Source organism: Eulemur rufifrons, chromosome 24 (assembly GCF_041146395.1).
Source record: "Eulemur rufifrons isolate Redbay chromosome 24, OSU_ERuf_1, whole genome shotgun sequence".
In the NCBI taxonomy this organism is placed as follows: domain Eukaryota; kingdom Metazoa; phylum Chordata; class Mammalia; order Primates; family Lemuridae; genus Eulemur; species Eulemur rufifrons.
In genome coordinates this window covers 14,453,465-14,480,158 of record NC_091006.1, presented here as the reverse complement: position 1 = coordinate 14,480,158, position 26,694 = coordinate 14,453,465, and the positions used below count along the sequence as shown (strand labels likewise).

The 26,694-nt window shown below is 39.8% G+C and overlaps 1 protein-coding gene and 1 pseudogene across 1 annotated transcript in view; one reads left to right on the top strand and one right to left on the bottom strand.

Moving 5' to 3' along the window:
- LOC138374216 (large ribosomal subunit protein eL21-like) lies at nt 1-513 on the bottom strand (annotated as a pseudogene).
- Nucleotides 514-7,942: 7,429 nt separating this feature from the next.
- The window catches only part of NLRP4 (NLR family pyrin domain containing 4), a 28,427-nt gene continuing 9,675 nt past the window's right edge, over nt 7,943-26,694 (top strand). Inside the window, exons 1-5 of the mRNA XM_069458085.1 lie at nt 7,943-8,222; nt 15,359-16,928; nt 17,920-18,081; nt 18,530-18,697; nt 21,604-21,771. Of these exons, the coding sequence (XP_069314186.1) occupies nt 7,943-8,222; nt 15,359-16,928; nt 17,920-18,081; nt 18,530-18,697; nt 21,604-21,771 (2,348 nt within the window). The remainder of the gene's footprint in view (nt 8,223-15,358; nt 16,929-17,919; nt 18,082-18,529; nt 18,698-21,603; nt 21,772-26,694) is intronic.

Genomic DNA, 26,694 nt, shown 5'->3' with positions numbered 1-26,694 from the left:
TCACAAAGCGTGAGACACCTGTTGTGCCATGAATTCCTAGGGAATAGGTTCCAGCCGCTCGGGCTCCTTGCCATTGGTTCTCACAAAGTGTGCTTCTCTGGCTGGAGCAGGCTGGTGCTTCAGCTGAACCCAGGTACCTTTCTCTTTGGCTTCCTTCTTTTCTGATCATTTTCCTTCACTCGTTTCAGGAAGCTGTCTCGGCTCTTAGAGTGCTTAATGTGCTCAGTATGCACATTAATCCTCTTGGCAAGAATCTTGCCCTTAACTTGTTTGTTTACAGCAATTCCAACAGCATGCTGGGTAACATTGTAGACTCTTCCAGTTTTACCATGGTAACATTTGTGAGGCGTGACTTTTTGAACAGTACCCATTCCCTTGATTGTCTACAATATCACCTTTCTTGTAGAGTCGCATGTATGTGGCCAAAGGAACAACTCCATGTTTTCTAAAAGGCCTAGAGAACATGTATCGGCTACCTCTCCTCTTTCCTTTTGTGTTCGTGATTTTGGCGAATTACTGGAAGATGGCGGCTCCGGCCGAAAGGAACTAAAGTGGTTTTATTTATTTCAGCTTTCCACTGTGTAATTTAAGCTTTTATTATTGACTTTTTTACTGATATCTAATTTCATTGTCTTTATGACAAGGAATATGGTCTCTCTTCTATGGGCTTTTTGTTTTCGTATTATGTTTTGTTTTATATCTCAGGACATAATCAACCATTATGAATGTTCTAAGTATGTTTGAAAAGAATGTTCTCTCCTTGTTTGTAGAATTTTATAAATATCCATGAGATAATGTGCTTATTTTTCTACATCTGCATCATCAATAACTATCTGCCCTATCAGTTTTTAATACATTTTTATTTATTTATTTTATTTTATTTTTTATTTCAGAATATTATGGGGGTAAAATCATTTGTTACAAGTAATGCCTTTGCCTCACCCAAGCCAGGGCTAGAGGCGTGCCCTCTCCCCATACAGTTCATTCCATCTTCTTTAGTTGTGAGTTTACCCCCCTCCCCGACGTGACCGGCACGCAGTGAATATTACTGCCATGTGAGCACCTTGGTGTTGATCAGCTAGTACCAATTTGATGGCAAGTACATGTGGTGCTTGTTTTTCAATTCTTGTGATACCTCACTTTGAAGGATGAGCTCAAGCTCTATCCGGTATAACATAAGAGGTGCTAGTTCACCATTGTTTTTTGTAGTTGAGTAGTATTCCATGGTATACATATACCACATTTTAGTAACCCACTCATGTATTGATGGGCACTTGGGTTGTTTCCACATCTTTGCAATTGTGAATTGTGCTGCTATAAACATTCGAGTGCAGGTGTCTTTTTGCTTTTCGGACTTAGATGCCCAGTCCATCTGCAAGCATTTCTAAGATCTGGAGAGCAATTTCTCTTAGTTCAGTAAATGAACCAGTCCACAATCTGGAAATCTAGGAGATTGCTAGGGAGGATCTACTGGATCCAGAGGAAGAAATGCTGAACACTGGATCAAATACAGGAGTGATCACTTGAGATCTTTATTTTATGCAAGAATGAAAGACCTAAGCTAGCTCCCCACTGATCCCCACCAATGCAGTCACAATGCAGAGAAAAAGGCATTGAGGACTTACCACTGTTCTACAATATGTCCTGAAAACTGTCAGAAGTCCCTGGAGTCCAAAATGCAGTCAGGCACCAGAGCAGAATTGAATGATTGTTGTGTTGAATCAGGGGCCTTATGACTTCATTTAACCTTAATTACCTCCAGAAAGGCCCTATCTCAAAATATAGTCACATTGGGGGTTTGAGCTTTAATGTGTGAATTTTGAAGAGACACAAACATTCAATTCATAACAGCCTTCTCAGTGGACAGAGTAAACAAATATGTGTGTATACTAACCTGTGTGTGCAGAATTATTTCTATATGTAGTAAGTCTTCACTTAACATTGCTGACAGGTTCTTGGAAACTGTGACTTTAAGCAAAACGCTGTACTGTATGCTATAGGAACGTAACTCTTTTTTAAGGGGAACTGTCTATTGATTGATTGATTGATTGATATTATTAGGGCACAAACATTTTGGTTACATGTTATGACTTTGCCACACCCAAACCATGATTGAGGCATGCCTTTTCCCTCCTACAGTGCTCACCACATCTATTAGTTATGAGTTTACCTACTCCTAACCCCCTAATCCCTGAAGAATATTACTACCATGTGAGCACCATAGTGTTGATCGGTTAGTGCCAATTTGATGGTGAGTACGTGTGGAGCCTATTCTTCAGAGGATGGGCTCAAATTCTATCCAGGAAAATATAAGAGGCGCTAGATCACCATCGTTTCTTATAATTGAGTAATATTCCATTGTATACATATAAAAAATTTATTAATCCACTCATGAATTGATGGGCACTTGGGTTGTTTCCACATCCTTGCAATAGTGAATTGTGCTGCCATAAACATTTGGGTGCAGATGTCTTTATTATAGAATGTCTTTTGTTCTTTTGGGTAGATGCCTAATAGTGCTATTGCTGGATCAAATGGTATTTCTAGTTTTAGCTCTTTGAGGTATCTCCAAATTCTTTTCCACAGAGGTTGCACTAATTTGCAGTCCCACCAACAGTGTAAGTGTTCCTATCTCTCCACATCGTCACCAGCATTTGTTGTTTTGGGATTTTTTTTGATAAAGGCCAGTCTCACTGGGGTTAGCCTATGGGAAAATTGGTTTCCTTATCCAGTATGTCATTTCAGTTAAAAAAAAAAATCACAATTTCCAAGAACATATCAACAGCATTAAGTGAGGACACACTGTATATTTAGCTGCATCTATATTAAGCTCAATGTGAGTGCATTAGCTCTAATCCCATATCACATGGTTCCTTATTGCCTTTCTCCTTGCTTATGTGTAACTTCCCATTCCAACAGTAGGAAACCCAGCTCCCACTATCTGCCCATCCACCTGTTGGTTTATTCACACCCAGTGAATAAACTGGGCAGTAGTTTCAGAATTGTTAAACTGTAATTCAGCATCAAACAACTTTACCAACCAGCGCATGGTGCTTACATACATTTCCTTTTGTCTTTCATCCTACACTCTGCACTCATTTCCAGAGTTATTTAGGTTAACACTTTCTCCCTCTAACCCCTTTCAGTGAGGCTATGTCACTTACTAAACTTGTGATACAGTTACATTTTTGTTACTGTATGCATTCTATCTTGGGGTCCCTGGACTTCCTCATTGTTGTTTGTTTTAGCATGAACACATCAAGGCTTACTGTGTGTTGTAGAATCTATGGGGTTGACAGATGCATAGTACCATGTATCCACCACTACAGCGTTGTACAGAGTGTTTTTGCTGCCCTAAAATAGTCCCCTATGCTTCCCTTGTTCACCCCTACTCCCACCCCTGGGTCGTGGGACACCACTAATCTTTTTACCATCTCTATAGTGTTGCCTTTTCCAGGATGTTATATGAATGGAATCATGCAGTGTGTAGCCTTCCAGACTACCTTCTTTCAATTTGTGCTATGTACTGAAGATTAATCTACATATTGCATGGGTTTATAGTTCATTTTACTGTTGAATAGTATTCCATTGGATGGGTCTACCAAAATTTGTTTATCCACTCATCTACTGAAGGACATTTTGGTTCCTTTCATTTTTTTGATTATGAGTAAAGCTGCTATAAACATTCATGTGTAGTTTTACTACAGGTAAGTTTTCAAATTAATTGAGCAAATATTTAGGAACATGATTATTGGACTGTATGGCAAGGCTATTAGCCAAATTATCTTCTGAAGTGGCCAGAGCATGCAATTCCACCAGCAAGGAAGTCATTTCAATACATGTATCATGGTATCTCATCTTCATTTTAGTTTTCATTTTTCTAATGACAAAGATGTTAAACATCTTACAATATTTATATTTGTCATCTGTATATCTTCCTTGATGAGTTATCTGTTCAGATCTTTTCCAATTTTTTATTGGGTTATTTTATTCTGTTTTCTAAAAAATACATTTAGTGGGTACAAGTTGAATTCTGTTACATGTATAGTGGTGTAGTCTGGGCTTTTAGTGCATGTATCACCTGAATGTCTGCTTTGTTGAAGATCAGTTGGATGTAGCTATATGGTTTTATTTCTGGGTTCTCTATTCTGTTTCATTGGTTTATGTCTCTAGCTTTATACCAGTATCACGCTGTTTTGGTTACTATGGCCTTGTAGTATAATTTGAAGTTAGGTAACATGATGCCTCCAGCTTTGTTCTTTTTGCTTAGGGTTGCTGTGGGTATTCAAGCTCTTTTTTGGTTCCATATGAATTTTATAATTGTTTTTTTCTAATTCCATGAAAGATGGTGCTGGTAGTTTGATAGGAATTGCATTGAATCTATAGATCCCTTTGGGCAGTGTGGTCATTTTGACAATACTGTTTCTTCCAATTGATGAGCATGGGATGTTTTTCCATTTGTTTGTGTCATCTACAATTTCTTTCTTCAGTGATTTGTTGCTCTTCTTGTAGCGATCTTTTACCTCCTCGGTTAAATATATTCCTAGAAATGGAATTGCATTCTTGATTTGGTTATCAGTTTGGTTGTTATTGGTGTATACAAATATTATTGATTTATGTATGTTGATTTTATAACCTCAGACTTTGCTGAATTCATTTATCAACTCTAGGATTCTTTTTGATAAGTCCTTAGGGTTTTCAAGATATAAGATCATGTGATCAGCGAACAGATAATTAGACATTTTTTTTTTTTTCCAGTTTGGGTGCTCTTTATTTTATTCTCTTGCCTGATTGCTCAGGCTAGGACTTCCAGTGCTATGTTAAATAGAAATGGTGGCAGTGGGCACCCTTGTCTTGCTCCAGTTCTTAGGGGGAATTCTTTTAACTGTTCCCCATTCAGTATGATGTTGGCCATGGGTTTGTCATATATGGCTTTTATTATTTTGAGGTATGTTCCTTCTGTGCTGAGTTTTTGAGGAGTTTTATCATGAAGGGTGTTGGATTTTATTGAATGCTTTTTCTGCATCTGTTGAGATGCTCATATGTGTTTTTCTTTTTAATTCTGTTTACATGGTGGATCACATTTATTGACTTGTGTATGTTGAACCATCCTTACATCCCTGAGATCAAACTCACTTGATGGTGATGAATTATCCTTTTGATGTACTGTTGTATTCAGTTTGCTAGTATTTTGGTGAGGATTTTTGCATCTACATTCTTGAGGAATATTGGTCTGTAGTGTTACTTTTTGTTGTGTCCTATCCTAGCTTGGTATCAGGGTGATACTGGATTCATAGAACGAGTTAGGGAGGATTCCCTCTTTCTCAATTTTTTTTTTTTTTTTTTTGAGACAGAGTCTCACTGTGTTGCCCAGGCTAGAGTGAGTGCCATGGCGTCAGCCTAGCTCACAGCAACCTCAAACTCCTGGGCTCAAGCGATCCTCCTGCCTCAGCCTCCCGAGTAGCTGGGACTACAGGCATGCACCACCATGCCCGGCTAATTTTTTTTCTATATATATTTTTAGCTGTCCATATAATTTCTTTCTATTTTTAGTAGAGATGGGGTCTCGCTCTTGCTCAGGCGGGTCTTGAACTCCTGAGCTCAAAGGATCCGCCCACCTCGGCCTCCCAGAGTGCTAGGATTACAGGCGTGAGCCACCGCGCCCGGCCCCTCTTTCTCAATATTTTAGAACAGTATCAATAGTATTGGTACCTGTTCTTTGTATGTCTGGTAGAACTTGGCTGTGAATCCATCTGGTCCTGGACCTTTTGTTGTTAGGAGATTTTTAAATTACTGATTCAGTCTTATTACTCATTATTGATCTATTCAGGAGTTCTGGCTCATATTGGTTCAATCTTGAGAGGTTATATGTTTTCAGGAATTTATCCATTTCCTCTAGGTTTTGTAGTTTATGAACATATAGTAGTTCATAATAGTCTCTGATCTTTTGAATTTCCATGGAATCAGTTGTAATGTTTCCCTTTTCATTTCTGATTGTGTATTTTTGGATCTTCTCTCTTTTCTTGGTTATTCTAGCTAATGGCTTATCAATTTTACCTTTTCAGAGAAACAATTTTTTTGTTTCATTGATTCTTTATATTTTTTTGGTCTCCATTTCATTTAGTTCTGCTCAAATCTTTGTATTTCTTTTCTTCTGCTAAATTTGTGTTTGTTTTTTTTTCTTTTTTTTTTTTTGTTTCATATTATTGTTATGGGGGATACAGAATTGCAGGTTACATACGTTGCCCATGTACCGCCTTTCCCCCCAAGTCAGAGCTCCAGGCGTGTCTGATCCCCAGATAGTGCGCGTTGCACCCATCATGTATGTTAGGTTGTTATTTTGTGATTGTTCTGCTTTTTTGATGTAGGCATTTAATGCCATAAACTTCTCTCTTGGTAGTGCTTTTGCTGTATCTCACAGGTTTTGGTATGTTGTGTTTTCACATTTCAAAATTTTTTAAAAATTGTCATCTTTATTTGTTCATTGGCCCAGTGATTGTTAGGAGCACGTTGGTTAATTTCCATGTATTTATATAGTTTCTGAAGGTCCTGTTTGTATTCTACTTTTATTCCACTGTGGTCTGAGAAGATGCTTTATATGATTTTGATTTTTTTTTTATTTTTACATTTGTTAAGACTTCTTTTGTGGCCTAACGTATGATCTATCTTGTAGAATGTTCCATGTGTTGATAAAAAGAACGTATATTTTGTAGTTGGGAAGAATGTTCTGTAAATGTCTGTTAAGTCCTTTTTGTCTAAAGTCTAATTTAAGTACAATGTTTCTTTGATGATCTGTCAGGTGCTGTGAGTGGGGTGTTGACATCCCTCACTATTATTGCACTGCTGTCTATTTCTTTAGGTCTAGTAATGTTTTTTGAATCTGGGTGGTCTGATGTTGGGTGCATATATATTTAGGACTGTTATATCCTCTTGCTGAATTGATCCCTTTATCATTATATGATAACTTTATTTGTCTCTTTTTGTTTCTAATTTAAAGTCTGATTTTATCTAAGTATGGCTACTCCTGCTCTCTTTTGGTTTGGTTTGCATGGAGTATCTTTTTCTACTCCTTTACTTTTAATCTCTGTGTGTCTTAAGGTGAGTTGCTTGTAAATGGCATATAATTGGATGATTTTTTTTACCCATTCTGTCAATCTATACCTTTTAAGTGGAGCACTTAATCCATTTATGTTCAAGGTTAATATCAATATGTGAGGCTTTGTTCTTCTCATATTGTTAATTGTTTTCTAGCTGTATAAATTTTTTTTTTCCTCTTTTTGTCTTTGTGGGTTGCTGAACTTCTGTCACGTTGCCATTTAATTCTTTTCTCTTCCTCCTTTGTGTGATTGTTTTATTAGACCTTTGACTTTTATATTTTAATGTGTTTTTTGTTATGGTGTTTCCATGTGTAACACACCTTTGAGCATTTCCCTTAGGGCTGTGAACCCATGTCTGGCTTAATTTGTTTTGTTTTGCATATGGGCCTCCAGTTGTTCCAGCATCTTTTATTGAAAAGGTTTTATTGAAAAAATCAATTGACTATGTTTGTGGTGGCATGCCTTCTGTTATTTACTGAGAAAAATGTAATTTTCCACTACTTGAAAGTAAGTCTGTATTTGCTTGTATATTGAGGATATATCAGGTGACTACAGGTTAGGATTCTTACATCTCCTGGATTATTTTATCTATCATTTCCCCATCTATTACTAAGTTTTTTTTCAGTTATCACTGTTTCAATGACCGTCTCAATAAGAATGTGAGATGAGTCTAGTTAAAGAACTTCCTGTCCTCATCACCATACCCCCCAAACTAGCAAAAAATCAGTGATCTCACTTCATTCATTTTGAATAACTTGATTCTACCCCAAATTTTCCACAGGTTTTATTTTTTCTTGTTCCTGGTAATTATCTCTCGGAAGATTGTTATCTGTGCCCTGGATGAGATGGCATCATCTTTCTTTTCTGATTTTGGGCTTATATGGTATCTAGAGGAGCTCAAGAAGGACGAGTTCAGAAAATTTAAGGAGCACCTCAAGGAAGAGACTTTGCAACTTGGACTCCAGCAAATTCCCTGGACCGAAGTGAAAAAAGCCTCCCGGGAAGATCTAGCAAACCTGTTGGTCAAGCGTTATGAGGAACAACAAATGTGGAATATAACCTTAAAGATCTTTCAGAAGATCGGTAGACAGGATCTCTGCGATAAGGTCCTGAGGGAGAGAACAGGTGAGTGAGTCTGTGGGGAGGGGCCAAGGCTTCTTACCATGAAGATCACATCATAACTTCGGTAAATGGTCTCTAATGCCTGTCTACAACAGGGACAGAATGTGCTATGGAAAATAGTATCCTTGTAGGTGAGAAATAGCTTCTTTTAGACCCGGTAGGTTTTGTGGTAAAATGTAAGTGGATAATATGTCCTAATCTGTATTATACCTCTACCTGTGTCACCAATACTTTTACTCTGAGCTGAGAACTTTCATCCTAGCCGGAGACTCCAAGGTGAAGTTGTAGCACAGGAACTCTGGACTTGGCGCAGTCACGACAGCAATTAACACCTGCTGTAGATTGCACAATGAACTGAGGTTAACTGGTATAATTGTGTGTGTTCAAAACAGCCATAGAATGCCAGTGCTTAATAATATTTCTAAATCATTGTCACGTATGTGTGTATTTTAATATTGAACAAGCAGAAGTTCACGTCAGAGAAGCTATGATCTATAAGCAATATAGTCTTAAGGGTCACATTTACATTTATCCTGGTATAAGATGTTACTGTTACTTTGCATATTTGAGATATCAATGGCAGAAGATAGCTCCTCTGACTTACTGTTAGATGTTCTTTTGGCTTTGATGTTCAGCTATCTTACTGTGATATGCCTAGATGTGGCTTTCTTTGTATTCAGCCTGCTTGGGATCCTCTGATATTTTTGCATCTGAGGTTTAGTAACATTTAGCTCTCAATTTCAGCCGTTATCTGTTTAAATATTATTTCTATCCCATTCTTCTCTCCCTTCTGGGATTCCAGTTATACCTTTGTAATTGGTATAATTAGACCTTTATGTGCCATGTGTCTCTCTTTTCTACATTTCTTATCGCTTTGTCTCTGTGCTTTCGTCTGGGTATTTATTTCTAATTTTTTAAACTCTCTAATTTGCTATTCAGCTGTTTCTAATCTGCTAATAAACCCATTTATTGACTTCTCAGATTCAATGACCATATTTTATTTATGCAGTTTGCCCTTGTTTTTCACGGACTTCCATCCTTTCTGGAACATTAACTCTTTCTTCTATGTTATTGAACATCTTAAGTTATTTTAAAATCTGAAAATTTTGGCATTTTACAGGTGTTTTTCTACTGCTGATTTTTCTCCTTCTTTTTGCTCATATGGTCTCCTGGTATGGCTGGTAATTTTGAGTGCCAGATTTTGAATAGTAGCCATTGAGGAGGTTATCGAGGTGCTGTAAGATACCTTTTCCAGATAAATTGGAATTGCTTCTGGTAGCAGTTAGGGGAATAGTTCCTTCATATGGAGGATTGCAGTAATTCAAAGATAGGCTTTGTCTTTGTAAGGGATAATCTGTTTCTAGTTTCTTTCCCCAGACCTTAGTCATTCAGCATCCCAACTGAAATCCTGAAGTGTTTAACCGTACCCCTCGTCCTTGGCATGTGTTTCCCATCTATTGTACCCCAGACCCTGGAAACTGCTAGAGTTTGGCCTGACTCACTAGTCTCTTAGTCCTTAATGTCTGCTCGGCCTCCTTAGAGAAAAATGCCTTGACCTCTCCTCGTCCTCCTCTGTCTCCTGGATCTTGACTCCTCAAGGCCATTCTGCTTTCATTCCTCAGTGATTTCCAATACTTAAAAAAAAAACATTTTGTTCATATTTTCCAATTGTTAGTTGGATAGTTGGTTTGAAATAAGATAATTAGAGAGTTTCCATTTTTGGCCATGCTAGTCTTTCTTGCATATCTTCTTGATTTGGTACATTACTCAGAAAAACTCTCCGTGTTCCAAATTAAAAAGTAAAAACAACTAATCTCCACATTTTCTAGATTTTTTGGTTTCACTTTTTTACATTAGACTATTTTATCCATTTGGAATTTATCCTGATATAAGGTGTGAAGTAGGGACCTACTGATACTGGGGGGTTTGGAGGAGGTGTTTGTTTTTTGCATATTTAAGCAATTGTCCTAAAACCTTATGTTGAATAGACAAGTTTTCTCCCACAGACATGAAATGCCAACTTAATCATATTCTAAATCTCCCAACTTTACATGTTAAGCTGTAGATTTTTTATTCTATTCTATTGGTTTTGATTCTTAAATTTTTTCTTTAGAGACAGTTCTTGCTGTGTTGCCTAGGCTGGAGTGCAGTGGTGCAATCATAGCTCAATACGGCCTTGAACTCCTGGGCTCAAGCGATCCTCCTGCCTCAGCCTCTCAAGTTTGGGATTACAGGTGTATACCACCTGGCCTGGCTAATTTTTTAATTTTTTTTAGAGACAGGGTCTTGCTCTGTTTCCCAGACTGTTCTTGAACTCCTTGCCTCCTCAAGTGATCCTCTCACCTTGGCCTCCCAAAGCACTGGGATTATAGGCATGAGCCACCACACCTGGCTTGCATCTTAATTACTTTTAAAAATGTTTTCTGTCTATTAGTATAGTTTCTTCTCATTGTCCTTTTTTTTTTTCCCCAAGAATTTCTGGGGATTTTTCTTACAAACTTTATGAAAAAATGGTTCTAAAACTTCTTGATATCTTGGAGGTAATTTTTGTAAGTTAACACACATAAAAATGATATTCTTATGTTATCTTTGTTAATATTTTTCAAGTATCACTTATTCCATAGTGTGTTGAAATTGTATCAACTATATAATGAATACTGACTTTTTCATTATTTGTAGCAGTTTTTCAGCCTATACTCTTGAGTCCACCTGACTCCAAACCTCTCTTCCCTCACACTGTTATGACCCTTAATGCCCTTGGTACATGAATGTGCTGTTGCCACCTGGAAGGGGAGTTCCTTGCCCTGGGAGGAAAATGGGGAATGATGCATCCAGATCAGCAGAACCAAAATCTCACAACCAAGTCTCTGACATCCCAATGAACGTCACCTGAACTCTGTTACTTAAGTGTTGGGAAGTGCTTTGACCTGGGTTTCGCATTTAATTCTTCTGTGAACTGCTTTTGCATGTAACATGATAGAAATTATGAAAACTCATGATAATCAATTTTATCATCTGTAAATAACTCCTCCAAGGCCACTTAGTAGGTAAGTGGCAATGCCTGGGCAAAATATTAGTTTAAGGAATAAAGCCATATTTCTTAAAAAGTGTTCTAATAAATTGAATGGAATGTAAAAAAAAAAAAATCCTAGTCTAGAGTTCTTTCCATCAATATTTTCAGTGCTCAGGAACACTGTTGCTGAACTTCAATGTCATGAGGCAGGTCTCATTTCTACTGAAGTGTTGATCTATGTATTCTTCCATGATCTTGGATTTTTCAGGATCACATTAAAATTGCATGTGTATTTGCCGGGGGGATTCCCCAGCCGACAGGGCCGAAAACAGGGCATCGTGCAGGAACAAGAAACGAGACAATAGAGGAGAAAGAGTGGGGTCAGGGGACTCAAGGCTTTCCAGATCAAGAGTCCCAAGAGTAATTCCTTACTCCTATTTATTCATTCTAAGAACAAAAGATCATCCTAGATCATACGAGCAAACAATGCTCTGTAGATATCCCACAGACAAATTCTAAAGATTTCCAGAAAGATTACAATAACCAGGTACGTGTCATTCAGTTAAGCTTTAAAGAGCACTGATAAAGATTAAGATATCCAGGTGCACATCAACCTCAGCAAAGCTATTTCTAGCCTAAAACAAAATAACATAAATCTTGGGATTGTGGCCAGGCCAGTTTTCCAGCAGGTTGGCGGTTCCTGATTACAGTCCTGGAGCAGTTTTCCACCCCAGGAGAGAGACTCTTTTCAGTTCCTCCTGCCCTTGGAGTGTCCTTACCATTTGGAAAACAGCCACACCTATGCAGACTGTCATGTCCACCGAGGTTTCTACACTAGCAGTATCCCTAGGTCACCCCAACATTTCTAAGCTACCCCGACATGTGTTGGCCTAGTATTGGCAGTGCCTCTCAACCATGAGTGATTTTTGCCTCCTCCTAGCTGTCCCCTGCCGGGGACATTTGGCCATGTCGATAGGCATTTTTTCTTGTCCCCACAAGGGTGGGGATGGGAAGTGCTATTTGTGTCTAGTGGTTAGAGGCCAGGGATGCTGTGGAACATTCTGGATGCTGAAGACAGTCCCTTGCCACAAAGAATCATCCAGTCCCCAAATGCCAAGGGTATTGAAGTTGAGCAGCCTGTACTAGAAGGGTGTGGAAAATACGCTGTCTCGTGGTGGCCACTAGCCACATGTGGCCCTTAACATATAAATTATTCTAAATCAAATTGAAAACTCATTTAATCCCAGTAGCCACATTGCAATTGCTGAATAGCCACATATGGTAGTGGCTGCCATGTTGGATGGCAGAGGATTTAACATTACCTTCTCACAGGAAGAAAGTGCTTAGAGAAAGGGCCCGAAAAGACCTTTACCACACTTTTCGGGAGGATTGGAAAGATGTTTAAAATACACAGTATGATTCAACCTGTGATCTTAAAAATGTCACGCTTTTGGTGGAGTGTGTTTATTTGATGAAATTATAAGTAGTTTTCATGTTCTAACAGCTTTCTTCTATGATGCCCTTCTTATGCACCTCAACTTCAAATGATTCAATTGTTTTTTCTCTTCTTGGAAGTTTATTTAGGGTCCTTTGTTTTTCCTCTTTATGTATTTCCCTAGCTTTCCTCCTTTTGTATCTTTTTTTTTTTTTTGCCCCACAGTGAGAGTTGGGCATCAAACGTCTCCAGAAATGTGATCATTTCTAATTCAGGTCCTTGAACGTTATTGTTGCACACAGGAAATGTTGAAAGAATCTTTCAGATATGCTCTGCAGAATTGGGCTTCAGACAGTACATGGCTGGGTGGGGCAGATGGGGTTTGGGTTTGAAGGCAGATGCGAGTTGAAATCCTGACTCTGCTTATGCACGTGGACCTGGTGGAACACGTGAGCCTCTGTCAGCCCTGGTGGTAAACAGGCAGATTCCCTACCTCATTGCATCATCCTGGAGATTATGAAAGCTGTGTAAATACTGTCTTCCTCAGAACCTGGTAGAGAATCAGGCCCATAAGACATGACGGTGTTTATGTGTAGGTGGGGGTGAGGTAGTTGATGTTGTCATTGTTCCCAACCACAGGAGGTATTGTCATCACCTTCCAAACTGAAGTGCAAACCTTATAAAGCCCTCCCAGTCTATATCCTTCACACTACGTAACATGCTGCCATACGCGTGATCTCCTGTGGCTTGTGAGTTTCACAACGTACCCATAGTAGGCACCATGGTTTCACCTTCGTTTAAGAAACATGAAACTCAGGGAGGTTTTTCCTTCCCAAGATCGTGTAGCCTTGAAGAGCAGTAACAGTGCTCAATGCAGGTCGTTTAAATTCAGGACTCTTTCTATAGAAATCCATCAAGTGTTCTAACGTTCTGAGTTTTTTGCCACTGTTTTTCATTTGCCAAAAGTAACTTATGTGAAGAAGAACATTCCTTGCACATGGTAAACACAATGTAACAAAAGGATATTGCTAAAATAAGATGCAGTCGGGACTGAAGATAGATCCTCCATGGGTGCCTCTGTCTTTATCTCCTTCCTCAGTAAGATTAGGGCTGTACCCATTTAATTCCCTTAGTGAGCAACCAAACATGCAGCCAATGGGATCCTCACTGATGTTGGGGAGGGGGGACATTTTTAGCAGCTGGAAACCTCAGAGGACTGATTGATTAGGAGAATCCATTGTTCTCCCTAAAAGGTTAAGGCAGTATTACATCCTGTCACACATAGCTTCTGTCTGTGGGTGTCGGGTTGTATCTCTCCCCTACGTTCAAACAAATCCAGTAACAATTAGGCAGGGGTGTAGGGGCAGTCCCCCACATCTCTGGTCCATTAGCCATCATTCATTTGCAGAAAACAAAGATCATATCAGTTATTTAAAGGAAAAAATAATTTTATAGGGGAGTTTAGTGTTTCTAAACCTGTTGGAAGAGCTAAGGGATCAGGCTCTAGGCTGGTGCTCCAGAAATGACTTCAAGAACGGCACCACCAGCGGGCGGCTAACTCTCGTGCAGTTAGGAATGAGGAGATCAGAGGGCCATGGCTAGAACTGGGACTTTAAAAATGCACCACTGTAAATATATAAAACTATCATGTACCCATCGTAATTTTAAAAATAAAATAAAAAATACACCACTGTAGCTATGATTCCAGGAGTCTCCCCAAGGAGCTGCTTCTTGAAATCTGTGACTACAGCAACTGGAAACTATTTTGTTATAGAAAAACCGGGTGTCCCTGCATTCATGGTGACTGGTAGCAAAACAGAAAGGCAGAAGATAGACTCCACTTCCCTTCTACCTTCCAGTGTTGTGAGAGTGTATGTAAATTGCAGAACTTAACCTGTACCTTCAGTCTTAGCTGCAAGGGATTCTGAGACAGGTAGGGCTTTGTTGTTCTTTGGTTTTTGTTTGTTTTTTTTCGGCATTCTGCCATTAAAAGGACAAGAAAGCTCACTAGAATAAAGTTGGAATGAATACTAGAGGCCACTCTGTCACAGCAGCTGCATCTGCTTCCCCTCCTGGAGAAGTCCCTGTGGCAGGTCTTCCTTATGTAGACTTTCACATCTATTCCTGTATCTATGTCTAAATCCCTTGTTCACACAAATGGGTACCTGCTACAGATACTTACTTCTAATCTACATAAAGAGGTTATTTCATATTTTTAATATATGTATGATGGTTCATACAGGTGTGATATAGTTCATACAAAGAACATATATAATTGTTTTACTCATAGTCATAACAGTTCTTTTCTAGTTTTTTGCTATCGTAGCAGCAGTGAATAGCCATGTGTGTCTAGAGCAGGGGCTCGCAAGCTTTTTCTGCAGAGAGCGTATGGTTTATATTTTAGACTTCCTGGGCCATACAGTCTCTGTTGCAACTACTCAGTTCTGCTATTGGATCAAGAAAGCAGCTGTAGACAACACACAAATGGGTGGCATGACAGAGTCTAATGAAATTGTGTTTACAAAAGCAGACTGTTGATCACCTTTGGCCCATAGGCCACAGTTTACAGACCCCGAGAAGATACATTTTCGAGAAGAAAAATTTCAGGGTCAGAGAATATATGCATGAATGTTTAGTTTTGATATGTCATTGTTTTTCGTTTTTTTCCCCCTCTCATCCTCACTGACTCAGGACACAGAAAGATGTATCAAGATCACGTTAGGAAGAAATTCAGCGATCTATGGTCCAGCAGATCTGTCGCTGGTTTTTATGCGTACTTTCGCTCAGAAGTCAGACAGGAAGAACGTGAACATTTGAAACTTGTTTTTGCTCCCAGGGAAACGGGGAAACAGCCGTATACGTTGGTCATTCACGGGCTGGAAGGAATTGGAAAAACAACATTTCTGATGAAGGTAATGTTGGCCTGGTCAGAGAGCAGCGTCTATCAGGATAGATTCCTATACGTGTTCTACTTCTGCTGCCGAGAACTGAAGCAGTTGACGGAGACAAGCTTGGCTGAATTGATTTCCAGGGACTGGCCCGGCTCCCCCACGCCTATCACAGAGATCATGTCTCAGCCAGAGAGACTCTTGTTCATCATCGATAGCTTCGAACAACTGCAATGTGAGTTGAATGAACCCGAGTCAGACTTGTGCAGCGACTGGATGAAAACGCAGCCAGTGCGGGTGCTCCTGAGCAGCTTGCTGAGGAAGAAGATGCTCCCAGAGGCCTCACTGCTCATCGGAGTGGCATCTCAGTGCCCATTGAAACTTCAGGATCAGTTTGTGTGCCCAGAACTCCTACCCTTCCCAGGATTCAGTGAGAGTGACCGGAAGCTCTTTTTCTGCTGTTTATTTCAAGACAGGAGTAGAGCCATGGAAGCTTTCAGTTTTGTGAGGGAAAACAAACAACTGTTTATCATGTGCGAAATCCCCCTCCTCTGCTGGATTGTGTGCACCTGTGTGAAGCAAGAGATGGAGAAAGGCAAAGATCTGGCGCTGACCTGCCGACGTGTCACCTCTCTGTTTGCCTCGTTTGTCTTTAACTTGTTTACACCCAAGGGTGCTAATTGTCCAAATCAGCAAAGCCAATTCCAGCTGAAGGGGCTGTGCTCCCTGGCTGCAGAGGGCATGTGGACCGAGGTGTTTGAGTTTAATGAGCAGGATCTCAGGAGAAATGGGTTACTTGCCTCGGACATCCCTGCATTGCTGGACACAAAGATCCTTGTGAAGTGCGCGAAGCACTCATACATGTTCATTCACATGAGCCTCCAGGAGTTCTGTGCGGCCGTGTTCTACTTGCTAAAGATCGACGGTGTCCATCCTAACCCAGCTGTCAGATTTGGAGAGACAGTACTCCTTACTTATCTAAAGACACAAAAGAAAGCACGCTGGATTGCTTTGGGGAGTTTTATATGTGGTTTGTTACATGAAAATGAACAAGAAAAACTAGATGCATTTTTTGGCTTCCAACTGTCCCGAGAGATAAAGCAGCAATTTCACCAGTGCCTGAAGAGCTTAGGCGAACATGAAGATCTTCAGAGGCAGACAGATTTCTTGGCGTTGTTTTACTGTCTGTTTGAGATGCAGGATGAAGCCTTTGCAAGGCAGGCCATGAACTTCCTCCAAGAAGTTAACTTTTGTATCCTTGAAAACTCGGACTTGGAGGTTTGCGCCTACTGCTTGAAATACTGTTCTGGCTTGAGGAAACTTCGGTTTACCGTCCAAAAGGTCTTTAAGGAAGAGAATGGACAGTGCTCTATGTGAGTCCATCCAATGACTTTCCTTTTTTCTCCTTTTCAGAATCTGCCCATATTCTCAAGTAGGTTTTGCTAGTGGAGTGTTTAAGAGGGTCATGGTAGGAATCTTGCCTTTCCCATCTAAAAAGCTTTAGTCCAAGTCCCAGCTTGCCTCTTTAGAAGCTGTGAGACTTGTCCTTTCTTAGCTGCCTCATCACAAAAGAGGGAATAATATTAACAACTGTGTTGTGAGGATTGAATATGAGAGTCTACACGACTCTCATATTCCTTCCCTTCTCGAATATCAGCTGATCAGTCCTTATAATTAACACTGACCTTGTTCTCACAGGGCCATGCTCAGGCTCTCTCTTGTCCTCCCAACTACAAATTGCCATTTAAAACTTGGTCTAAAAGTGGTACAAATTTTAGCTCACTTAATACTCATAAAAGTCGTATGGGGTGGATTCTGTTATGATGCTACAGATGAGGAAACTGGGACAAAGAAGTCAAGCAGGCTGCCCGAAGTCATATAGTTGGAGCCTGGGGCATCTTGCTGAAGACTCTGTGTTGTGCTCCCTCATCTTTTACTGGAAAACTGCCTGGGTATAAAGCAGGATTTCTCAATCTCAGCACTGTTGATGTTTAAGGCTGGCTATCCTGTTTTTGTGTGTGTGTGTGTGTGTGTGTGTGTGTGGGCAGTATCCTGTGTATTGTAGGATGTTCAGAACTGTTTCTGGCCCCTACCCACTAGATGCCAGAAGCACCCCTCCCCCAAGTCATAACAACCAAAAGGACCTGTGGACAGCGCAGATGTCCCCTGGGGCCCACGTCACCTCAGATTGAGAACCACTAATAGAAGGTGAATGTACTCGACTGACCCTATTCTCCCTGAGTGAAGGAGGCTGTGACTCAGATGTCTTCTGTTCAGGAAGATAATGTGTCATGCTTACATGTTGTGAGTGGCTCGTGTTGACTGTTTTCCCATGGAGAGCATTTCCTTTCTTCTTGATCACAGGTCAAGTGGCAGCCTCATCCACTGGCATCACGTTTGCTCTGTGCTCACGATCAGTGAGCACCTCGAAGAATTCAAGCTGATGGACAGTATCCTCAATGCGTCAGCTCTGATGACTTTGTGTAATCAGCTGAGACATCCCAGTTGCCGCCTTCAAACACTTGAGTAAGTTGAAGATCAGTCTTGACTTGAGAATATCGTGGAAGTAACACATTTGTCTCGACCAAATTAGCTTTTGGTAGAGGCTAACTGTGTATAAGCAAAGGATTAGAATCTAGAATAGAGTTTCTCAACCTCAGCACTTGGTGACCTTACATTCCAGATCATTCTTTGGGGAGAGGGGCCTATTCTATGTGTTGTAGGATGTTGAGAAATATCCCTGACCTCTGCCCTCTAGATAAGTAGCTTCCTCTAACTGTGACAACCAAAATTGTCTCCAGACATTGCCAACTGTCCCTAGGGGGAGGAAAACTGCCCAGGTTGAGAAGCACTGAGCTACATAATTGGTTGTGAAATTAGAAAATGAGTTAATTATGGATGAAAAGACATAGTCAAAGAAAGGTATTCAGGCTTCATTAGATGAAACCCATCCACAATTGTCTTTGTTTTGCAGGCTAAATGCTGTTTCCTTTTCTGGTGAGACTATGGTTGTCTTTGAGGTGCTTTTTCACAACCCAGACTTGAAACACCTGAACCTCTTCAACATAAATCTCTCTCGGGATGACGTGCAGCTGCTCTGTAGAGCCTTGACCTATAGAATGTGCAACATAGAAAAACTAGTGTAAGTCTCCGTGTTCATCATGATCACTGATGATTCTACAGAGGACTATATATTTTTAATGTGTTTACTTTTTCTTCTTTTCTGTTACTCCTATGCAAACTTAACCTCCTGGGAACTTCACAGTAAAATATGGAAGTTAAAGTTTCTCAGTTGCTATAACCACTGTGGAAAACGATCTGTCTATATTGATCTTTCATAGATTCTGACATACTGTACTACCCAAGAAATTCCACTCATGGCTGTACATTCCACAGAGCTGCATGTCTCAGTTTGCTGGAAGACAGGTACCAACACCTGCATGGCAGGTTGTCATGATACCTGACAAATGGAAATACTCAGTAATAGTAATTTAGATAAGTCTGTGGTTATACTCTCATGAGAATGAATGATCTACTGCCCTATGCAAAAATTTGCATGAATCTCATTGTTGATGGAAATGAGCCAAACTCATGAGTGTAACATATGGTTTTATTTATATATAAATAGAATTGTTGAACTTACAAAGTTCAAAGATGGGCAAAACTGTGGCATTAGAGGTAAGGATAGTAACAGGAACAGGGAGGCAGGAAGGTGGTGACCATACTCTGTTTCTTGACCTGGTTACTATTAGTAGTAATACAAGAGCATTAAATTTATGACAATTCATTGGCCAGCACTTAACCATTTGTGCACCTTTCAGTATCTGTTATATTTCAAGCATTTTTTTGCAGTTAAATTAGGATTCCCTCTAATGCTTATCCTCAGTATTCTTTGCCGCCCAAACATTCAGATGCCTCCCCATGCAGCTCTGTCTGTCATGTCTATGGGCTCCCATCAACCACACACAAAATGACCCAAATCTATTATTTTAATACAAACTTTGAGATATAATTCACATGCCACAAAACATATGTTTTTAAAGTATACAATTTAGTGGCCTTGATATATACTCACATGGCTGTGCAATCATTATAACTATCTCATTTTAGAATGTTTTCATTATCTCTAAAAGAAACCCTGTACCCTTTAGCACTTGCTCTCTGGGAATCACTAATGTACTTTCAGTCTTGATGGATTTTTCTATTCAGCTCATCTCATATAAACTGAACTTGACAGCATGTAGTCTTAAATGTTTTCACAGTTCTTCCAAATTGTACTATGTATCAGTACTTCATTCCTTTTTGTGGCTAAATAATATTCCATTGTATAGATACACCACATTTTGTTTATCTAGTCACTTGTTGATGAACATTTGATTTGTTTCCACTTTTTGGCTATTCTGAATAGGGGTCTATGAATATTTCTGTTTAAATACCTGTTTTCAAATCCTTTTGAGTTTATACCTGTAGAATTGCTGGGTCATATGGTGACTCCATGTTTAAACTTTCGAGGAACCACCAAGTTATTTTCCACAGTGGCTGCACCATTTTACATTCCCATCACCAATGTATGAGCATTCCAATTTCTCCACGTTTTTGCCAATACTTTTTATTATGGCCATCCCAGTGGGTATGAAGTAGTATCTCACTGTGGTTTTGATTTGATTTTTCTGAATTACTAATGATGTTGAACATCTTTTCATGTGCTTTTTGGCCATTTTTATATCATCTTTGGAGAAATGCATATTCAAATTTTTTCCATTCCTAATTAGGTTATTTTCGTTTTGTTGTTAAGAGTTCTCTATATATTCTAGATACAAGTTATGTGATATACTAGAAATGTTTTATAAATATTTTCTCCCATTCTGTATGTTGTCTTTTCATTTCTTAATGGTGTCTCTTGAAGCACAAATGTTTTTAATTCTGATGAGGTGTACTTTTTTTTGAGAGGAGGTCTTGCTATGTTGTCCAGGCTGGACTCAAACTCCTAGGCTCAAGTGATCCTCCCACCTCTGCCCTCTCAGGTAGCTGGGACTACAGGTGCATGCCATCACACCCTGCTGCACTTTATTTATTTTTGTCTCATGCTTTTGGTGTCATAGCTAAGAAACCATTGCCTAACCCAAGGTCATTAAGATGAACTTCTTTTCATCTGAAAGTTTTATTTTGGTTCTTAGATTTAAGTGTATATGATCCATTTTGAGTTAATTTTTGTGTATGGTGTGAAATAGGCCAAATCCTATTTTTTCACCCCTTGAAAATAATATCTTAAAGCTAGAAACAATTTTAAAACTATGCATTGGCACAGAATTATCCTGGAGAGATGTTGGGAGCCATGGACTGGGTGACTTGCCAATTACTCTTCCATTTCTTGACAACCATCACAATTGTTTACACCTTTTATTCTGTTGTCTGTGGGTTTAGTTTACTTTTTGTGGTTCCCAGAGGTAAGGAGAGTGGTTGAGGTAATAGAAAACCAGAATTACTGGCAGCACAAATCAACTCAAGCAAGCCACCAAATGATGGGCCTTACTGGTCCAAGGCTTTGTCATGGAATGTTCTTTAAGGAGGTATTAGTTGAGCAAAGACCTGGATAATGAGAACTTGTCTAACCAAAGGCCAGGGAAAAAGCATTGCACTCAGGGTGAACAAGTGCAGAAACCCCAAGTGGGGTAAAGGAGTTGCGTGGCAGGAGAGGATGAGTTTGGGGAAGCTCAAACATGTCTACTTTGAAGCATGAAACCTGGTGTGGCCAAGCAACTGACAACAACCAGTGTGGCTGGGACACAGGGACTTGTAGATTGTGTTGTATAGTTGGGGCTTTTCCCTACATGTAGGAGAGAAGTTACTGGGGAAGATAAAGCCAGGTGTGGATGTACCTGAGACTGTCTGTGTCTGAGGTTGTCTCTCACTGTGCTCCAGGGTCGGTGGTTGGGGACCAGTGAAGTTCCAAAGGGAGCAAAGATCGGCTACCCCGACAGGATCAGCATGAGGAATGGGTCCGGGAAATAGAAACCAACAGAATGTGACATCTCCCCTTTCCTGCAGGCTGGGAAGTTGTAGCCTTTCACTGGAGGACTGTGAAGTCTTCGCCTCGGTTCTGAGCAGCAACAAGAAGCTGAAGCATCTGAACCTAACCTGCAACTACTTGGACCAGGGGATGCGCCCCTTGTGTGAAGCCTTGTGCCACCCAGACTGTGCCCTGGAGGACCTGGTGTGAGTGAGCCTTGGGGGTCCGTGGTGGAGGACTGCAGTGTGTTTTGAGCTGTGGCCTGTTTACTGACATCTGTCCTTTGATTGGGGCCATGTGGCTGAGGTTTTAATGCATAAGCTTAAGAACCAAAAAGACATGAGCTTAGTCTTTAAGTTCAGGATTTACCACTTAGAAATGTATATCTTCTTTTTTATCTTTTACCTTATTTGAGTAATTCTGTGGGGTGCAAGTATAATTTTGTTACATGCATAGATTGCATAGCAGTGAAGTCAGGGCTTTTAGAATATCCATCACTGCTTTAAGTACTTAAACATATTAATTTCTCATCATCCACCCCCTGCTACCCTCCCACCTTTCCAGGCCTCCAGTGTCTATTATTCCACTCTAAGTCTATGTGTGCACATTGTTTAGCTCCCACTTATAAGTGAGAACACGTGTTATTTGTATTTCTGGGTGTGTACTCTGTCTTCTTGAGTGAGATATTTAACCTCAGATTTGATTTTCTCCTCTGTAAACAGAAGGGAAAAGTATCCTGTCTTAGCGGTCTTTTGAATATTAAGAGAGATTATTTACACAGAGTACATACCAAGCTTCAAACAATGTTAGATTGGATTAAGGCACCTATAACACACCATACTTCCTCTGTCAATAATGCATTTATTTCTGCCTGTAGAGTGCACTCCCAGCTGCTACTTAGGACAGAGGCAGAGCAAGATGACCACGGGCCTCTTGCCCTCACTTAACTCTGCATGTGCTTCTCTTGCAGTAATGGGATGGGTGAATAGACTAACCAAGAAGCAAATGTAGGGTATATGGAACACAGAGAAGGAAGACAGATCAGTTCGTGTGTTACAGAGTCAGTTGATTACCTATCAATGCAGTGCTGACATCTTCAATTTATGCTAGTACTTATACAAAAGCAGGGAAAGGACAGGAGAGTATATATTTACATTTGCATATATTCAAGTTTTTTATACACAAATGTCCTTGGAAGAAATGTAGGAACTAAGCTGGGAGATGGGGTAAGAGGGAGATATTTCTCTCTTTCTACTTTTGGATTTTTTGAAATGAATAAGGGTATTCTAAGAATAAATCAAGGAAGTTGGAGGATTTCTACTTCCAGCTAAAATGGAAGAAGAGGGACTGGATGAAACTTGCTGTAAATATCTATAAGGTCTCTATGGTCTATAGTGCAGATTAAGTTCACTATTTCAACGTTGATTTTCTGTATGGATAACTGTCCAATTCTGAAAGCAGGGTGTTGAGGTCTCCAACTACTATTGTATTGGGATTATCTCTCTCTTTAACTCTGATAATGTTTGCTTATATATCTGGGTGTTCTAATGTTGGATGCATATATACTAAGAATTGTTATACTGTCTTGCTGAATTTACCCCTTTATCATTATATAATGACCTTCTTTGTCCCTTTTTACAGGTTTTGTCTTGAAATATCTTTTATCTGATAGAAATATAGCTACTCATTCTCTTTTTTTGGTTTCCATTTGCATGGAATATCTTTCTCCATCCTTTTATTTTCAGTCTACATGTGTCTTTATAGGTGAAGTGGGTTTCTTAAAGACATCATATTGTTGTGTCTTCTTTTCTTATATATTCAGCTACTCTGTATTTTGATTGGACAACTTAGTCCATTTACATTTAATGTTATTATTGATAAGTAAGGTCTCACTACTGCCATGCTGTTACTTGATTTGTGGTTCTTTCGTGGTTCTCTCTTTCTTTATTTCTTTCTTCCTATCTTCCTTTGTGAAAAGTGATTTTTCTCTGGTAGTGTGTTTTAATTTCTTTTTAATTTTTGTGTTATGTGTTGTAGATTTTTTGATTTGAGGTTACCATGAGGCTTGCAAAAAACATTTTAAAACTAATTATTTTAAACATATGACAACTCTGCTAACAAACATGCAGAGAAATCTAACAGAAATTCTACATTTTAACTTCATGCCTCTGCTTTTTAACTTTTTGTTTCCATCTGTATCATTTTATACTATCTAACACTCAAAAAGTTGTTATAGTTATGATTTTTGATAGGTTTTTCTTTTAGGCTCCTACTCAAGATATGAATGGTTTATACAGTGCAATGACAGCAATAGAGTATTCTGTATTTGTGTACTTACTGTTACCAGAGGGTTTTATACCTTCAGAGGAGTTCTTATTGTTTATCAATGTCCTTTTCCTTCATATGAAGATCTTCTAGCATTTCTTATAGGACAGGTCTGTTGTTAATGGACTCGCTCAGCTTTTGTCTGTCTGGGAAAGTCTTTATTTCTCTTTCATGTTTGAAGAATATTTTTGTGGGATATAATATTCTAGGGTTAACTTTTTTCCTTCAGAACTTTGAATATGTCATGCCACTCTCTCCTGGCCTATAAGTCTACTACCAGACATATTGGAGCTCCTTTATGTGTATTTTTATTCTTTTTTATTTTTTTGTTTCCCTTAGGACCTTTTCTTTATCTGTGACCTTTGAGAGTTTGATTATTAAATGCCTTGAGGTAGTCTTGTTTCGGTTAAATTTGCCAGGTATTCTGTGACATTCTTGTACCTATATATCGGTATCTTCCTCTAGGTTTGGAAAGTCCTCTGTTATTTCTTTTAATAAACTTTCTACCCCAGTCTTTCTCTGTATATCCTCTTTAAAGCCAATAACTTTCAGATTTTCCCTTTGAGGCTCTTTCCTAGATCTTGCAGACGTTCTGTATTCTTATTCTCTTTTCTTTTTTCTCTTCTGGCTATATTTTCAAGTAGCTTGTTTTCAAGCTCACTAATTCTTTCTTCTGCTTGATCAATTCTAGTGTTGAGAGAGTTTGATTCATTTTTCAGTTTGTCAATTGAATTTTTCAGCTTCAGAGTTTGATTTTTAAAAATTTTTATTTCAATCTTTTTTTAAATTTCTCTGATAAGCTTCTGAATTCCTTCTCTGTGTTGTCCGGAAGTTCACTGAGCTTCTGCAGGATGGCTATGTTGAATTCTTTGTCTGAGAGGTCACATAAATCTATCACTCTGGGATCCGTCACTGGGGCCTTATTTATTTCATTTGGTGAGGTCATGTTTTCCTGGATGTTCCTGATGCTTGTGGTTGTTCATCAATGTCTAGGCATTGAAGAGTTAGGTATTTATTCTAATCTTTGCAGAGTAGGCTTGTTTGAACCCATACTTCTTGAGAAGGCTTTCCAGATATTCAAAGGGAATTAAGTGTCGTGATCTAAGTCTTCGGTCACTGCAGCCATATCAGCACTAGGGGTGCCCCAAGCCAAGTAATGCTGTGACTGTTGCAGACCCCTGGTGGCACTGCCATGGTGGACTGTGGTAAGACACAGGAGAATTCCCTGGATAACTAGGCGAAGTCTCTAAACCTCCTCCCTCATTCTCTGTGCTGGGCTGCTGGCATTAGTGGAGGATGATGTGGGAACTGCCTCCTGGCCACCACAGCTGGGACTGTGCCAGGTCACACTTGAAGCCAGCCCAGTCTCACTCAAAGCCCATGGCAACTGTTGCCTGGCTACCTCTGTTTATTCAAAGCCAAAGGGCTCTTTAGTCAGCAGGTGGTGAATCCTACCAGGACTGGGTCCTTCCCTTCAGGGGAGCAGGTTCCCTTTTGGCCCAGGGTGGGTCTAGAAATGCCATCTGGGAACTAAGACCTAGAATCAGGGGTTTCAGGAGTCTGCTTTGTACTTACTTTACTGTGGCTGAGGTGGTACCCAAAACAAAGTCCTCTGAACTTTTCACTTTCCTTTCCCTAAGTGGAAGGAGATGCTTCCTGAGCTGCTCTGCCTCGAGTTGGGAGACGAATGACATAGTCACTCACTTGGCCACCACCGCTGGAGTCTCACTGGGTCATGTGCATCCCACATCCACTGGCCCCAGGACTGCAGTCTTCGCAGTCTAACTGCCTTATACATTTGTTCCAGGCCCAGGCTGCTTTCCTCAGCCCTTGTGGAGCTAGCAGGAATTCAGGTTTTTACTGCTGGGGTGGAGGATTCCACTCTAGCCAGACTGGTCTAAATGACCCTGCTGTGGGCACCGACAGAACTCTGCCCTGTGCTGTGCCCCCTATGCCAGGGCGGCACTGGGTTTCAAGGCAAAGTCTCACAATCACTTCTCTCTCCCTCCCCTGCTCACATAGATTCTCCCTCCACTGGGCACTGGTGCTGGGATGGGGGGAGTGGCATGGACAATGCAAAGTTGTCTTGGCTGAACCTCTTCTTGGTAGAATGTTGAAACCAGGTACTGTGATTGCTCACCTGATTTTTGGTTCTTCTGAAGGTGCTTTCTTGTGTGGATAGTTGTTGACTTTGATGTTCCTGCAGGAGAACCATCGCTGGAGGGTTCTATTTGGCCACCTTGCTTTGCCCTCAATTTCTCAGTTTTTTTTTTTAAACATTGAGATTTACTTTGTAATTGAAAAATTGACAAATACACTTGATTTCCAAATATAATTTTAAACAATGAGAAAATAGGTGTTTAATATGTCAGAATATAATATTATATTGTGGGATCCTCAGTGGCTTGGGTTTTATACTAGTATCAAAGACACAAATGCCAAGATGTGCCAGAGAATTGGGATCAATGAAGGAAGCAAGGCTGAGGACACCATGAACCTCATCAACAGGGAGCGGTCAGCCTCTTGGATTTCCATATGGAAACATGGACTTAGTGTTGCCAGATATCCTAATTTTCAACAGAAGTTGAAAATCTGGATTTTTATATAAAATTTTATTAATGTTTAAGTGTTGGCAACTAATTTTGTTAAAATATAAAAGTGACAGAATATTTAAATACCTGTAGGCCAGGTGTGGTTCATGCTTCACTATCTTGCTTTATATTTTTCAGTACCTCACAAGTTTCTCCAAAGGGAATACGCATCCTTTTTAAAAAGCCACGAGCCTACGATTATCTTAAAGAACA